The sequence below is a fragment of the Phocoena sinus genome, chromosome 1 (assembly GCF_008692025.1).
Source record: "Phocoena sinus isolate mPhoSin1 chromosome 1, mPhoSin1.pri, whole genome shotgun sequence".
Lineage (NCBI taxonomy): Eukaryota > Metazoa > Chordata > Mammalia > Artiodactyla > Phocoenidae > Phocoena > Phocoena sinus.
In genome coordinates, this window is record NC_045763.1 from 59,179,258 (window position 1) to 59,197,296 (window position 18,039).

General features: G+C 40.6%; 1 protein-coding gene across 4 annotated transcripts in view; it reads right to left on the reverse strand.

Annotated features, from left to right (window-relative positions):
* Window positions 1–674: 674 nt before the first annotated feature.
* Window positions 675–18,039, reverse strand: part of DIRAS3 (DIRAS family GTPase 3) — a 33,083-nt gene continuing 15,718 nt past the window's right edge. The window contains exons 1-2 of one of the 4 annotated variants that reach the window (XM_032615213.1): window positions 8,463–8,512; window positions 675–2,100 (exon numbers count right to left, since the gene is read on the reverse strand). In XM_032615213.1, coding sequence (XP_032471104.1) covers window positions 1,343–2,035 — 693 coding nt within the window. In that variant the 5' untranslated portion in view covers window positions 2,036–2,100; window positions 8,463–8,512 and the 3' untranslated portion in view covers window positions 675–1,342. Of the gene's footprint in view, window positions 2,101–2,718; window positions 2,789–2,856; window positions 3,942–8,462; window positions 8,513–18,039 lie in introns of those variants that run through there. The other 3 variants (XM_032615184.1, XM_032615193.1, XM_032615203.1) reach the window with 3 other exon arrangements.

The following is an 18,039-nucleotide window of genomic DNA, read 5'->3' on the forward strand; positions in this document are numbered from 1 at the left end:
TGATTCCTTCTCAACGATGTACTTCTCCCCTAAAAATCAAGTTATAAGAAGCCATTTTTAAAAAACACATTTAAGTTGGTCAATAAATACTTATCCAATAAGGAATATTTTATGGGGAAAAAACCCCACTGGACTAAAAGCCTCTCCTCTTCCCCTTAACTGAAAACAAAAACACTTGAAAACAAGAACATGTATAGATATGGATTCCCTCACTCAAAAAATTATGTTCAAACAGGAGTCTTTAAAAAACTCTCTTAAGGAGAAGTTTCTCAGATTTCAAATCCCACCTGTTTCTCCCCTTACCTTCCATCCCACTCCCCATTCCCTATATCCAATACTTGTAGAGGAAAGACTTTTGAGGCAGCCAAAGGCCAAGGTTTGCTTTTCACCACCTACCTCCAAGACAGCAGCACAATGAGTAAGCACCCTCTTCAAAGATGCCTGGAGTTCTTCTGGATGTCAGTCCAGGAGAGGTGATGGATACAAACCAGCTCTGCATTGCAGGGACCCATGAACCAGCCCCACCCCCAACTGGCTAATTTCAAGAGGGCAGGGGCATCAGTGTGAAAAATTCTTATTAGAAATCTTCTCCAGATGTGACTGGCAATGGGTAATGGGTAATGCAATGGGTGATTTTTGTTGCTGTTCAGTGAAAAAGAAATTATTACAGCTGATTGCATGCAGGAAAAGCTTTATTAAGTCACGGAACCATTACAATTTTTTTAAACTGCAGTGTAGAATACTCAAACATTTTTAAATGACTTAGGAAACAATTGGTATATATTTAGTAAGCAAGTTCCACTATCACAATTTTCTCTGCTCCCACCCTCAATGCTCAACTATAGAACGTTCATTTATTTATGATGTTTAGTATCTGTCTCACAGTCATCTGTCAGAGATTTTGTTGCAAAAACATGTCTCTTAACAATTAAATACACAATGGGAAGATATGATCAGACATTTACAGGACTCGAAATGTTTAAGAATAATACACAATAATAGGATTACAAGAAGGGCAGTGACATCTTTCAATTCATTTTGCTATTTCCATTCTCTTTTTTAAACATTAATCTCTAAAGTCCGTCCAAGTCCCATCCTTTAAAATGCATCCTGTTCCTTTTTCCTCTCCTCCTCCAATGTCCATATTTTAACAATTCGAGTTCTCTTGCCTGGGGAAAAGAAAAGTTACTAACTCACAAGGGACATTTATTGACATCTAATTGTTACAACCCAAACCACAGCACAAAAGTCAGTCGTGTACAGGTGACACAGCACAATGGGGTTGGTCCATGTTTTCAGCACACTGAAGGAGAAGAGGGTCGGGCTCCTTAAGGCTCAGGGTTCACATGATGATGCACTTGCCCAGCAGCTTCTCGGCGGTCTTGGGGATCTGGGATTTCTTCTGGGGAGGCTGGGCGCCGGCAGCGGCGGCGGGCTTCTTCTCGAAGTTTATCAGCATCTGGAACAGCTCCTGCACATTGATATTCATCTTGGCGGAGGTCTCCAAGAAGGCGCAATTCCACTCCGACGCGTAGGCAGCACCTTCCTTCTCGCTCACCTCCCGGGGGCTCTCATCGCACTTGTTGCCCACCAGGATGATGGGGCACTTTTGCGGGTTGTTGCCTTTGAGTTGACGGATCAGCTCATAGAGGGGCTTCAGCTCCTCCAGGGTTTGCTTCTTGGTGACGGAGTAGACCAGGATGAAGGCGTGACCCCTGGCAATGGCGAGGCGCTGCAGGCCCCGGTAGCGGCGGCCGCCGGTGGTGTCGGTGATGTGCAGTGCGCCCGCCTTGTGGCTGCAGCCCAGCGCCTGGCGGTAGGTATCTTCGATGGTCGGCAGGTACGCCTCACGGAAGTTGCCGCGCACCCACCTCTGCACCAGCGCGCTCTTGCCCACGCCGGCCGAGCCGAGCACCACCACGCGGAAATCTCTGCTCCTCCTCTGGGGCAGGCAGGTACGGATGACGATCACGGTAGGCAGAGGCCGCAGCCGCTTCATCAGCCGTTCCTTGAGGCCAAAGCAGGAGTTGCCCATGGTTGGGTTTTGGCGGGGAGATGCGTGCACACCTTCTCTGGCACTTGGCCAGCAGTGAGGGAAGCCTAGGCAGGAAGAGAGAAAGAGAGGAAGAGTGAGCGATGGGAGTCTAACCCGGAATGGTGTTTTGTCGCAGCGCCTGCCTGGCCCGCGGCTCCCTGGGGACTGGGGGCGGGAGTACGGGGGGAGGTGGGAGGGGTGTCTGCCTCATCTCGCTCCCTAACCCCACCCTCCTCCCACTTCCCTCCTCCCTTCTCTGCGGCGAGCCAGCCACCAACCCCACGCACCTACGGAAGGCAATGCGGGCGGGGAGGAGGGCAGTCTCGCCCCGCACCTCTTCCAATGATACCTTACTGTTACTTTCGCGGTGGCTATGCACCCATTTTTATTTTTCATGCCATACTACTCCACTCTACAGAAGGCTGCAATAACGGACAACTTGCCAACCCTTAAAACACGCGCGTCTGAGCTATGTTACCAAACATTTTCTCCCCAAATAAGCCCTCGTTGTCTTCTCTCCTTCGGTATGAAAAATTGTGCGCGTCTCTGACATGGATCGATCACTGCGGGCAAGGTTAGGTTGCTGCAGACATCGCGATCCAGGGTGTGGTCACGGGGGCAGCGAGGGGCGCCAAGGGAGCCCACAGAGTCCAGGATTCGTGAAGCTAACAGAGACCCCTTACCTGCAGCAACTGTCCCCAGGTACCCGCTTCCCTGACAACGCACCCACCGGTTTCCACCCCCACGATAACCCAGGCTGGTTCGCCCGCTATGCCGCGCGTTCATGTGCCCGAAAAAAAAAGGCGGAAGATAGCTTTTACCTCTTTCCGAGGCGGGAACCTCGCGGCAAATTCACTCCTTGCCGGTGTGGGCTTTGGCCGCGGTCACAGCGGCGGCAAGTAATTGCGTAACCAAGCTCCGAGCTGCAGCTGGCAACCAGTGCGCTCGGAAGCTCGGGGCGAAATGCTCCAACGGGGGGACTGAGGCTGGTTAGCCAGAGCCAGGGGGCGCAGACTGGGAGACTCCACTTGCATGGCTCACGGAGGGGGGATTGGGCTATGAGGGGCTGACCGAGCCCAGACGCACCCCCCACGCAGTCCCCCCGGCGTCCCCCACACGGGTACTCACAGCCCGGACGGGGGCGGGGGTGGGAGGCGGTCCTGAGTTCACAGGTGCCCGCCCATTGAGGGGGCTCTGCTTACAGCGCTGGCGATGCAGGCATTTCTCACCTACTGCATTCCTCACCACTTCTGTGCTTTTGCCCCCTGCGGGGTTAGCCTTTCCCAAGCCTCGCCACCTTCTTATCACTGTGGAATGGCCAGTTAGAATTCTTCCCACTACTGGTGCCAGACACTTCACCGCATCTCATCCACTTCACTTAGTAAACATTTGTCCAGCGCAAAACCCAGTTTCTGTCTTTGTAGGGGAAGACCAACAGAAGTCTCTTCTGTTACAAGAGACTTCAGAACCTGCCCCCGGTAGGATTTCCTGTTGTATAGACATGTGCTGTGTTTAAGGGTTGAGGGGTATCCTCTACACCCAGCGACATTAAGCAGCTATCACATCCATCATCACTATGTGTACAATACGTCTCATTTAGTCATCGTCAAAAAATCCTCACAAGAGAATCGAGACTGGAATGTGGGCAGCCTTCTAGGAGCAGAGAGCGACCCCTGGCTGACAGCCAATAAGAAAACACGGACCGCAGCGCTAGCAACCAGATTTTCCCAACAACCTAAATGAACTTGAAAGCGGATTCTTCTCTGCAAACTGCGCATAAGATCAGACCGCCAACACTTTGATTTTAGCCTTAATTAAGCAGAGAATCCAGTGGAGCCCATCCAGACTTCCGACTTACAGAATTGTGGGTTCTGCGGTTGGGAGTCGTTTTAAGCCACAAAATTTGTGGTAGTTTGTTACACAGCAAAAGAAAACGAATGCAGCAGGTAAAATTACTTGTTCAAGGCTTCAGGGCTCATAAATGATGAACCTAGGCCCAAACCTAGTTCTCCTCACTCCAAGTCTTGTTCTTTTTCTGGTATTATCATTCTGTGTCATTAAGCTGATACACTATATATATCTGTATATATATAGTTTATTTATTTATTTACTATTTTATTATTATTATTTTTTTTGCGGTACACGGGCCTCTCACTGTTGTGGCCCTCTCCCGTTGCGGAGCACAGGCTCCGGACATGCAGGCTCAGCGGCCATGGCTCACGGGCCCAGCCACTCCGCGGCATGTGGGATCTTCCCAGACAGGGACAGACGAAACCCGTGTCCCAGCGGCAAGGCGGACTCTCAAACCACTGCACCACCAGGGAAGGCCCTGATACACTATATTTTACTCACTAGTGAAAACATGTTTATAGATTTTCTTTCTTACCCAAAGCTCATGCGTGTTAGGTAGAGATCAAGAGCACACGTTTTAGAGGCAGAAAACTAGGTTTAGAATATTTGTGGTTTTTTTTCCCTTTTCCTTCTTTTTGAGTACATCTTAATATGCCTTTGAGCTGTGGGGTCCTGGAGAAATTACTTTTCTGTAGAAGGGGAACTGATACCTGTGAGAAAGAATTGTGGGGAGGATTTAAGGAGCTACTGCCTGAAGACTAATTAGAAGGCATATAGAATGCAATAGGTAACATAAATGACAGCTTTGACCTTCACATAGTAATACAGAAGTCTGTATACACATAATCCTGTAGTCTTTGAGTATTTTAAAGAGTGGCTTTTGGAAGTGGCAATGATCTTTTTATTTAATCCAAAGAAGAGCAGATTTCAGTCTGGAAAACATAGCAGGTTTGGGGGTAAGTAAGTTGACAGAAGAACTTGGGTCAGGGGGGAAGTAGGGTGAGAATTCTAAGTATTAATGAAATCTTTTCACATTCCTCCTAAACCACAAGAATCGCTCTGTCTGTTGAAATTAGGGCAACTACAAAAGGTCTTTAGAAATGAGAAAGACTAGAAAAGAGGCTCTGGAAACTGAAACTGACAGGCATCGGTTTATCCCAGAGCAGGCTACTTGGTGCTTGACAAGTTGTCCTCTATATTGGGGCATAGTTCTAATTATCAGTGAAGTTTTCTTAGTTTACCTGTCTCTCCACCCACTGATTCTAGTTTCATCTTCTGGAGTCTGGAACTGCATTGATCAATCTGCTCCCTTGGATAACTTTATATCCTTTCAGCCATTTGAAGACAGTCATGTCCCATCACTAAGTCATTCATAACATTGAAAGTAGCCTGAGGATCATCTAGACAAGCCCTTCATTTTGGTGATGAGGAAACTGAACCTCAGAGGCTACGTCATGCCCCGACTCCTTACCAAGCTTACTCTTCTCTCCCTCAGCCTCGTCTTCTGTTTGAAAATAACTGTTCCTTGAGGGGTACAGGTGTCGTTTTCTCCACCACTTTTTAGATTTTTCCAATTTTTATAATGCACATTTGTTTTTTACAGTAAAAAGAAAACAACTAAAAACTAAAAAATACATGTTTTAAACATAAAAAAAAGGAAAGAGGCTCCTGAAAACACTGATACGGGAGATAAATGAAGATGCCTCTGGAGGCAAGACATTTAAAACAAAGAAATGCACAAAAAGAAGATGAGAAGCAGAAGGTGGAGGAGGAGAAAGAAGAAGAAGGAAAAAGCTAGGAGGGGGCTTCCCTGGTGGCGCAATGGTTGAGAGTCCGCCTGCCGATGCAGGGGACGCGGGTTCGTGCCCTGGTCCGGGAGGGTCCCACATGCCGTGGAGCAGCTGGGCCCGTGAGCCATGGCCGCTGAGCCTGCGCATCCGGAGCCTGTGCTCCACAACGGGAGAGGCCACAACAGTGAGAGGCCCGCGTACCGCAAAAAAAAAAACAAAAACAAAAATAAACTAGGGGGTGTGGAAATATATATTACAAAGCTAAATCCTTCAAACGCCAGAGAGATGAAATTAAGAGATTATAAATAGAATTCACAAGGAATGATGAAAATTTGAAACCATAGCTTCTACATCCAAACCAAGTCTTGCACCTCAAAAGCCAGTATAAAATAACTTACTTTAAGAGCCCTAGCCCAGGGAACCAGCACTGTGGTGGGCCAGAAGTGTCAAAGGAATGGGCCACTGAGTAGAGTTCCCTGTGCTTTACAGTAGGTTCTCATTAGTTATCTATTTTATATGTAGTAGTGTATATATGTCAATCTCAATCTTCCAGTATATCCCACCCCCCCTTCCCCCTTGCTACATGTATAAGTGATGCACTTTGCCATACAGCAGAAACTAACACTACATTGTAAAGCAACTATACTCCAATAAAAATTAATTTAAGGGCTTCCCTGGTGGTGCAGTGGTTGAGAGTCCGCCTGCAGATGCAGGGGACGTGGGTTTGTGCCCCGGTCCAGGAGGATCCCACGTGCCGCGGAGCGGCTGGGCCCGTGAGCCGTGGCCGCTGGGCCTGTGCATCCGGAGCCTGTGATCCGTGACGGGAGGGGCCACAACAGTGAGAGGCCCGCGTACCGCAAAAAAAAAAAAAAAAAAAAAATTAATTAAAAAAAGGGAAAGGGCCAGACCAGAGTTCTGGAGCAAATATTGGCTAGTTAGGATCCACAGTTTGGAGATATATCAGGGAGAAAAGACAATTAACTGAAACTAACACTGAGATGAAACAGATGTTGGAATTATCTGACAAAGACTTTAAAGCAGCCATCATAAGAATACTTCAACAGGCACTTACAAATTTTCTTGAAACAAATAAAAAATAAAAACATTCAGCAAAGACCTAAATAGACGTTTCTCCAAAGAAGACATACAGATGGCCAAGAGGCACATGAAAATATGCTCAACATCGCTAATTAATTAGAGAAATGCAAACCAAAACTACAATGAGATATCACCTCACACCAGTCAGATTGGTCATCATCAAAAAGTCTACAAACAGTAAATGCTGGAGAGGGTGTGGAGAAAAGGGAACCCTCCTACACTGTTGGTGGGAATGTAAATTGGTACAGCCACTATGGAGAACAGTATGGAGGTTCCTTAAGAAACTAAAAATAGAGCTAGCGTATGATCCAGCAATCCCACTACGGGGCTTATATCTGGAGAAAAACATAGTTTGAAAGGATACATGCACTCCAGTGTTCATTGCAGCGCTGTTTACAGTAGCCAAGACAAGGAAGTAACCTAAATGTCCATCAACAGATGAATGGATAAGTAAGATATGCTACATATATACAATGGACTATTATTCAGCCATTAAAAAGAAAGAAAGAATGCCATTTGCAGCACTGTGGATGGACCTGGAGATTATCATACTAAGTGAAGTAAGTCAGACAGAGAAAGACAAATATCATATGATATTGCTTATATGTGGAATCTTAAAAAAAATGATACTAAATGAACTTATTTACAAAACAGAAACAGACTCACAGACTTAGAGAATGAACTTATGGTTACTGAGGGGAAGGGTGGGGTGGGGAGGGATAGACTGAGAGTTTGGGATTGACATGTATACACTGCTATATTTAAAATAGACAACCAGGGACTTCCCTGGTGGCACAGTGGTTAAGAATCCGCCTGCCAATGCAGGGGACATGGGTTTGATCCCTTGTCCAGGAAGATCCCACTTCCATGGAACAACTAAGCCCGTGCGCCACAACTACTAAGCCTGCACTCTAGAGCCCATGAGCCACAACTACTGAGCCTGCATGCCACAACTACTGAAGCCCGTGCACCTAGTGCCTGCACTCCACAACAAGAGAAGCCACTGCAATGAGAAGCCCACATACCACAACAAAGAGTAGCCCCCGCTCTCTGCAACTAGAGAAACCCCGCGTGCAGCAACGGAGACCCGACACAGCCTAAAATAAATAAATACTTTTAAAAATAAAAAATAAAATAGACAACCAATAAGGACCTACTGTATAGCATAGGGAACTCTGCTCAATACTCTGTAATAACTTAGATGGGAAAAGAATTTGAAAAAGAATAGATACATGTATATGTATAATTGAGTCACTTTGCTGTAAACCTGAAACTATCACAACATTGTTAATCAACTATACTCCAATATAAAATAAAATTTTAAAAAAAGTTCAGCAAAGAAATAAAATGTATAAAAAGGATCTAAACGGAAATTATGGAACTGAAAAATACAATAATAGAAAATTTTTAAACTTTCTGAATGGTCTTGATAGTATAATGGAGATGACATTGGATGAATCAGTGAACTTGAGGGAGGATAAAAAAATAAAATTTACTCAATATAAACAATAGAGAGAAAATAGACTGGGAAAAAAATGAACAGAGTCTCAAGGACCTGTGGTACAGTAACCAAAATCCCAGTATTTGTATAATCAGAGTCCCATAAGGAGAGGAAAAAAAGTCTAAATGAGTATGGGAAGAAATTACAGCTGAAAATCTCCCAAATTTGGTGAAAGACACAAACTTACAGTTCCAAGAAGCTGAGCAAACCCCACCAGGATAATTCCAAGGAAATCCATGCCAAGACACATAATTGAATTCTGAAAACTGAACACAAAGACAAATTCTTGAAAGCAGCTAGAAATAAACAATATATTACCTGTCAGAGGAACATTATTTCAGATGATGGCAGATATCTCATCTGAAACCACAGATGCCAAAGGAAATGGCATGACATTTTTCAAGTGCTGAAAGAAAAGAACTGTCAACTGCAAACTCTATATCCAAAAATGGTCCTTCATGAAAAAAGACATGTTCAGATGAGAAAAACTAAGAAAATCTGTTGCTAACAAACCTACCCTTAAAGAGTGGCTAAAGGCAGTTTTATAAACAGAAAGGAAAAGATAATTTGGAACTTCATAAAGGAAAGTAGAATATCAAGATAGGTAAAAGAAAAAGTAGGGGTAAGTATGATAGACAATCCTTCTTCTCATAAGTTTTTACAATCATGATGATCAAAACAAAAATTATAACACCTGATACTCATGGCAATGATATTAAAAATTGGGGAAGGCAAAGGGACCTGAATAGAAGTAAGGTTTTCATACTTCACTCAAATGGTAATAGATTATGATGCATATATGCATATTGTAATACCCAAAGCAATAATTTTCTATACAAAGAGATATACTCAAACACACTAAAAATAAATCAAAATAGAGTCCTATAAAACATTCCAGTAACCCACAGGAAGATGATAAAAGAGAAACAGAGGAAAACCAGGAAACAAATAATAAAATTGCATACTTAAGTTCATATATATCAAGAATCACCTTAAATGTAAATGGTGTAAATACACCAATTAAAAAGGCAGATTGGGGCTTCCCTGATGGTGCAGTGGTTGAGAGTCCGCCTGATGATGCAGGAGACACGGGTTCATGCCCTGGTCCGGGAAGATCCCACATGCCACGGAGTGGCTGGGCCCTGTGAGCCATGGCCGCTGAGCCTGCGTGTCCGGAGCCTGTGCTCCGCAATGGGAGAGGCCACAACAGTGAGAGGCCCGCGTACTGCAAAAAAAAAAAAAAAAAACAACAACAAAAAAGGCAGATTGGCAGGGTGGATAAAACAAACAAAAGAAACACAAGCCAACTGTATGGTGTTTGAAGTAAGAAGAAATTCACTTCACATTCAATGACATAGGTAGGTTGAAAATAGGATGATTTTACATAGTAAAACAGAATACATGGAAACCAGAATTTTAAAAACACAGTATTATTTACACTCTATAGAAAAGTTAATATTTTGTGTATAATTTACAAAACACATAAATAGTCTGAATGCTGAAAATTATAAAATGCTAATAATAGAAATCAAAGAAGACCTAAATAGATGTGTTCATGGATTAGGAGACAATGTGTTCATGGATTAGGAGACAACTTAGTAAAGATGTCAATTCTCTCCAAACTGATCTACAGGTTTGATGAAATTCTTGTCAAAATCCCAGCAAGGATTTTGTAGGCATAAACAAGTTCATCCTAAAATTTATATGAAAAGGCATAGTATCTAGAATAGCTAAAACACTCTTGAAAAAAGAGGAATAAAGTGAAAAGAATCACTCTTCTTGATATTAAGGCTTACAATATAGCTACAATAATCATGGAAGTGTCATATTGGTGAAGGGATAGACATATAGATCAATGGAACAGAACAGAGAACCCAGGAGTAGGCCTACACAAATACAACCAACTGATTTTCGATAAAGGTGCAAAAGCAATTCAATGCAGGAAGGATTGTTGTTGTCTTTTCAACAAATGCTGCTAGAGCAATTGGATATCCATAGACAAAAACAAATAAGCAAACAAAAAAGTCAACTTAAATCTCACAACTTATATAAAAATTATCTTCAAATGGAAATGGACTTAAGCATAAGATGTAAAAATACAAAATTGTTTTTTTGAAAAGAATATCTTCAGGATTTAAGTCTAAGGAAAGAGTTCTTAGACTTGATGCCATTAGCACAGTCCCAAAAAGGAAAATTTGATAAATAAAAGGAAAATTAAAAACTTTTATTCTGTGGAAGACCTTGTAAAACTAATGGAAAGAGAAGGAGTACACTGGGAGCTATATTTGCAGGCCACATTTCTGGCAAATGACTAGGATGCCAGAAATATAGAACTATCAAAACTCAACAATACAAAGTCCAAATAGAAAATGGGCAAAAGACATGAATAGACATTTCACTGAAGAAGATATACAAAGAACAAATAATCATATGAAAAGTTTTTTAACATCATAAGCCACTAGAGGAATGCAAATTAAAAGCACAATGAGACAGTGGAATATTATTCCACCATTAAAAAGAATGAAATAATGTCATTTGCAGCAACATGGATGGACCTGGAGATTATCACACTAAGTGAAGTAAGTCAGACAAAGAAAGACAAATGTCATATGATATCGCTTATATGTGGAATCTTAAAATAAATTGATACAGATGTATTTATTTATAAAACAGAAATAGACTCACAGACATAGAAAACAAACTTATGGTTTCCAAAGGGGTAAGGGGAGGGAGGGATAAATTGGGAATTTGGAATTAACAGGTACACACTACTACATGTAAAGTAGGTAAACAACAAGGACCTAATGTATAGCACAGGGAATTATATTGAATATCTTGTAATAACCTATAATAGAAAAGAATCTGGAAAAGAATATGTATGATATATATATACATTAGTTATATATATATATTCATTTGTTATAAAATTAATGATGCAACTAAACATACAATCCAGCGTACATACCTACTACTACTAAACATACATACCCAGAACTCTTGGGTATTTATCCCAGAGAAATGAAAACTTATGTTCACACAAAATGCACACAACTTTATGTGTGAATTTTGTACACAAATATTTACAGCAGCTTAAATCATAGTAGTAAAATACTGAAAACAACCCAGCCATCCTTTGGCAGGTGAATGGTTAAACTATGGTACATCCATATCATGGAATACTGCTCCAAAAAAAAAAAAAAAGAGAGACAGAGAGAGCGAGAGAGAGAGAATTATTGATACAGGCTACAGTTTGAATGAATCTCAAGAGAGTTATGGTGAGTGAAAAAAAGCCAGTCACCAAATGTTGTATACTCTATGATTCCATTTATGAAACATTCTTGAAATAAAATTATAGAAACGGTGCTAGTAATAGGGCTTAGAGATGAGGGAAGGCGCATGGAAGGAAGGTGGGTATGCTTGTAAAAGGGCAACAGGAGAGATTCTCATGGTGATGGAACTGTCCTGTATCTTGACTGTGGTTGTAGATATGCAAACCTATACATTTGATAAAATTCCATAGCATGAAATGCATACACAGATGAGTACAAGTAAAACAGGGGAAATCTGAATAAGAGCAGTGGATTGTATCAATGTTAACATCCTGGTTGTGATATTGACTACAGTTTTGCAAGATATTACCATCGAGGGAGACTAAGTTACTCAGGCTCTCTCTGTATTATTGTTAACAACTGCATGTCAGTCTTCAGTTATCTCCAAGTAAAATCATTAATTTTAAGAGGCATTTGCAAAAAAGCCAAAAACAACACATCTCTTGTGGCTCCCTGTTGCCTACAGAATTAAAGTTCAAACTATTTATCTTCAAATTTCCAGCTCCCTGCAAACAGATCCCAGATTCCCTTTCAAATCTTACCTTCCACAAGTCTACACACACTGGCTTAATAACTGGATATTCTTGGGAGTTCCTGTGTCTGCTTCTCCACTCAGTTCATCCTCCAACCCCATCCCCTCATCCACATGCCCCAATCCTGCCCTCCTTCTAGGTTCACCTACAAATGGCACATCCAGCTGGAGGGAATCCCTCCCTCTGAATTCCCACGCACCTTTTACCTTGTATTATAGCTTTGTATATACTTGTTTTATACTCTCCACAAAGCTATGAGCTTTTCTCAGATGAAACTGAGATTCATTTATCTCTGATTCCCTCACAGATGTTAGTAAGCACCGGCATGTAGCTCTCAGAGGTGACCAGGATGGTGTGGGGTAATGTAGATTCCATTAAGAGGGGTAGAAGTCACTGTAGGAGTTCCCAGCTCTTGAGCGAGCTGGTTTCTCTCCAGCTGTGGTTCCACCACCTGTTTATAATTTGGCCTTTAATTCTATCCTTAATATCCTCAACTGATAATAGGGAAATACATGGCAAGTGCTGACATGTTAAAAGCACCTTCCTCAATACCTGGCAACAAGTAGACACTCAAAATGCAGCTGGAGTTTGGAGACCTGGTCTCCAGTTCCTGTTTGCTAACATTCCGCTTGTTTGGACTTAGACAAATAACTTGTTTTCCTTTTATATTCAGTTTCTTCATCTGTAAAAAGGGGTCAAAAGTACCCCTGTTTGAAGTAAGATTAATTGACTTATGTGTGTAAAATTCAAGTAGGGTATTGCTTGTGGAATGTGAATAAGCTAACATCCATTTGAGTCTTTGCTATGAGCCTAATATATTACATGTGTTTATTCGTTTGGAACTTATATTATGAGTCCATGAAGTGGAACTAATACTGTCTCCATTTTACAAATGAGGAGACTAGGCACAGAGAGATTAACTGCATGGTAGAGGCTAGGAATTCTGGCTACCTCTCGGACTTGTGTATTTCACATCATGCTGCCTCTCTAGCAGAGACAGGTGGTGATGTTTAGGACCCTCACAATCCTAATTTGGGGAATCTGTTTTCTTTCCATTTCTTTCTGGGTTCTTCCCCTCTTTTAAGCTCTGTAGACAACTAATGGCAGTTGTGTTCCCCATCTTTCACCAAAAGATAGTATCTTCTTTACAGTTTTCATTTCCAAGATCAGTGTTGCTTCAGACTCTCTTCCTTTAACCCTGCAATGACCTTCTCCCATTCCTATGACTTCTATTCCCAGCCTGACTGCTTTCTCCTAGCACCCTGATGCTATAAACAGCTCCTTGTTCACAGAGACACTAGCTCCTACCTCATAAAGAAAGGAGGACACCAGATAAAACTCCAGCAGCCCCTAGCCCACACATATCCTGCAGCATTTTCTCTTTTCTCCATCCAAGGCTGATGCCTTCATCTGAGCCCTGGAGTGCTTTTCAACCTGTGGTTCTAGGATTACCTGAATTGGCATCAACTGGGATGCTTGTTAAAAATACTCAACCCAACTTACACGATGCTGCACGATTTTTTTTTCAATTAAAAAAAAATACACAACCCACATCTACAGAATGAGACTCTATGGGTGACACCTGGGGGTCTGCATTTTAACAAGGCCCTCAGGTGATTCTGATACAGAAGAAAGCTTGAAACTACTTTAGCACCTTGCTTAATCCATCATCCCATCTCTAACCTAACAGAATGAGTGAAGGGGGGTCAAAAGGTAAAAAGAAAGAAGAGATAACAACAAGAAAAAAGAAACACAAGAGGAAAAGCAAAACTGGAGGAGAAAATTTTGAGTATGATTTTGAATACGTTGAATTGGAGATGCCTGTGGGACACACAGGAGACTATTTCTAGTACTCAGTTGGAACTATTGAATAGGACTCCAGGGAAAGATGGATATAAGTCCACTATATTTAAAATGGATTTCTTGTAAATATATATATATATAGTTGGATCTTCTTTACTCTGTCTCTGTATTTAAACTGGTATATTTAGACAATTCATATTTAATATGATTATCGGTGGTTAGACAGATTTCATGATTATATTTCCTGGAACAAGAACTGGAAACCATGGTTTGCAATGGATTTCTGTGCTTCTCCCAGATTCAAGAGAGAAAATTTTAATACCAAAGTGTTGACATTCTTGGGATATTTCAATGTTTTAGGCAATTTTCTTAACTTCTCTATCGTCATCTGTAACATTGGGATAATAGTGGTATCCTACTCTATAGAGTTCTTGTGAGTAAATAATGAGTATTTCATGAGTAAATACATATAATATGCTTGGGACAGTGTCTGGACATAGTAATCACTCAGTAAATGTTAGCTATTCCCACTTACAGGGACAATAGGGCTAAATATTAAAAAAAAATAAAAGGTGTACAGGTTGGAAAGGAAGAAAAAAAACTGTCTTTGAGGGTTACATGATTGTCTATGTACAAAATCCCAAAGAACTGACAAAATAAAAAACCCACTTGAAATGGGTAAATGACTACAGCAAGGTCACACGATACAAGGTAAATGTACAAAATCAATTGCTTTCCTTCATACCAACAATGAACACTGGAACTTGAAATTATTAACACAGTACCATTTACATTAGCATCAAAAACCTTGAAATACTTAGGTATAAATCTATCTAAATATATATAAGATCTATATGCATAGAAATAAAAAACTAATGAAAAAAGTCAAAAAGATCTAAATAAATGAAGAGATATTCTGTGTTCATGGATTAGAAGACTCAATATTGTTAAGTTGTCAATTCTGCCCAACTTGACTTATAGATACAATATGATCCAAATTAAAATCTGAGCAGCCATTTTGTGGATATCAAGCAAACTAAAGATTATATGGAAAGGCAAAACAAACAAACAGAAAACAAAACTAAATAGCCAACACAATACTGAAGAAGAATAACAAAGTTGAAGGATTGCAATTACCCAACTTCAAGACTTACTGTAAAGCTATAGTGATCAACATGGCATGGTATCTGTGTATTCTGCTATTGTTGGATAAAATATTTTATAAATCTCAATTAAGTCTAGTTGATTAATGGTGCTGTGTCAGTTCAACTGTGTTATTACTCAGTTTTTGCCTGCTGGATCTATTAATTACTGAAGGGGTATTCAAGTCTCCAAATCCGTAATAATGGATTAGTCTATTTCTCCTTGCTGTTCTATTAGTTTTTGCCTTGCATGTTTTGATGTTCTGTTGTTAGGTACACATACATTAAGGATTGCTATGTTTTCTTGGAGAATTGACTCCTTTATCTTATGTAATGACCTTCTTTATCCCTGATGATTTCCCTTGTTCTGCAGTCTAATTTGTCTGAAATTAATATAGCTGTTTCAGCTTTCTCTTGATTAGTGTTACTATAGAATATCTTTCTCCATTCCTTTACTTTTAACCTATCTGTGTCTTTATATTTAAAATGGATTTCTTGTAAACATATATATATAGAGAGAGAGAGAGAGAAAGTTGGATCTTCTTTATCTACTCTAACAGTCTCTGTATTTTAATTGGTATATTTAGACAATTCATATTTAATGTGATTATCAGTATATTTGGTTTAATATCTACCATGTTTGTAGCTGTTTTATATTCATTGTACTTGTTCTTTATTTTTTCCCTCTTTTTCTTCCTTCTCTGGTTTTAACTGAGCATTTTATATAATTCCATTTTCTCTCCTCTTAGCATATGAATTTATAATATACATTTATAACAAATTTAAGTCCACTTTCAAATAACACTTCAGATGAAAGGCAGGTGACCTATAATATTCCCAATTAATCCCTCTCATCCCTTATAAATTTATGTCACTCATTTCACTCATCCATATGCTATAATCACCTAATGCTTTGTTACTATTATCACTTTGAAGTTATCTATTAGATCAATTAATTAAAAAAAATATTTTACTTTTATTTATTCCATCTCTAATGCTCTTCTAGTCTTTATTTAAATCTGAAATCTGAGGAAAAGCTTTAGAGAACATGCTGTCTGGAGAGAACCTTGAAGGGAGAAGAGGCTATTGGGGAAAAGATGGACGGAAGCATGATGCCAAAAGGGCACAGAGCCAAGAAAGCATCTATGGATGAAATAGTAGTTGAATTGGAATCCCTCCGAGAAATCATCTGTGGTTTAATTACCTCATTTCCTAGGTGAGTAATCTGTCCAAGTTTACACAGCTAGAAAGTTGCAACACCTCCCTTGCCCCTGCTCCCAATTCTCTCCGTGCCACTAACTTCTATTAAAGTAGCAGGAAAGAGCTGCCTACAAAGAGAGGACTAATTATTAAAGAATGAAAATAATTATCCCCATTAAAAACAAGAAGCACATTTTATGCCCCTTTTAAGTTAAAAAGTTTAGCTTTGCAGCATATTCCCCTTTGATTTTTTCCACGTGCACAGTGTTTCCACTGTAAAATACTCATTGCCTAAACAAAAGCATTTTTTGTACAAGTCCATAAAGAGAAATAAGTTTTCACCCCATTGTGTTATTTCATCAGGACTCTGCTATTTTTTTTTTGTAGAACACAATGGTATATACTCCTTCTTTCACTGTTTTCAAACAAAATCATGTTTCTGCCAGTTGAATTCGGCAAGACTGAATTTTTAAAAGGATTTTAAAATATTATAACAGTTTTAGACTCACAGAATTATCACAAAGATAGTAAAGAGAGTTCCCATATACCCCACAGCCAGTTTCCCCTATTATTATTATTATTATTATTTATTTTTTTTTTTTTGCGGTACGCGGGCCTCTCACTGTTGTGGCCTCTCCCGTTGCGGAGCACAGGCTCCGGACGTGCAGGCTCAGCGGCCATGGCTCACGGGCCCAGCCGCTCTGCGGCATGTGGGATCCTCCTGGACCGGGGCACAAACCCGTGTCCCCCACATCGGCAGGCGGACTCCCAACCACTGCGCCACCAAGGAAGCCCTCCCCTATTATTAACATCTTACATTTGTATGGTACATTTGTCACAATAAATGAACTGATATTGATACATGATTATTAACTCAAGTTCATTTTTTATTAAAATAGCCTCATTTTCTTTCCTAATGTCCTTTCTGTGTCTCAGGATCCCAGCCAGTTTACCACATTATATTTAATTATCTCCTTAGTTTCCTCTTGGTTGTGAGTTTCTCAGACTTCCCCTGTTTTTGATGACCTTGATAGTTTTTAGGATTATTGGTCAGATATTTTGAAGTCTCTCAAATGGGGCTTGTCTAATGTTTTTCTCATAATTAGACTGGGGTAATGTTTTGGGAGGAGGACCACAGAGGTACAGTATCATTCCCATCATACCACATCAAGGGATACACCATCAACATGACTCATCACTGTTGACATTATCCTTGATCACCTGGTTGAGGTGGTGACTGTCAGGTTTATTCACTGTAAAGTTATTCTTCTTTTTCTCCCTTTTCATCCTATACTTATAAGCCTGCTTTTAAATGTTAAGACTAATTAATGAAATTCCAGAGGCTGGTCTTAAAAATGAAGTCTTTACAATTAGCAAAAGGATTCTCAGAAAAGAGTGAGAAGAGGTTTCCCTTCCCCTGTACCAACTGTGGGAGAGCTGTTTCCTTCTGACTCATGAAGATTGCATGAAGAATCTGATTTGATAAAGCTTTAAATTGACAAGACTCACAAGAATGTTACTTTTGTTTTCCTGTACAATATGGAGATGTGAATATGTGTAACTTTCCAATTGGTTCTGCTCTTTGCTAATGTACATTTGTCCTTGGCCACATAAGGTGAGAATACTGTAACATATCATAGAAATAATGTAGGAATCAAATGCAGAGATTAACAAAGGACTGTGAGAATATTGGAAAAAAGAACAATTTCAACCAGGCAACTTGAGGACAGTTTCATGAAGGGTAGGACATGTGAGTA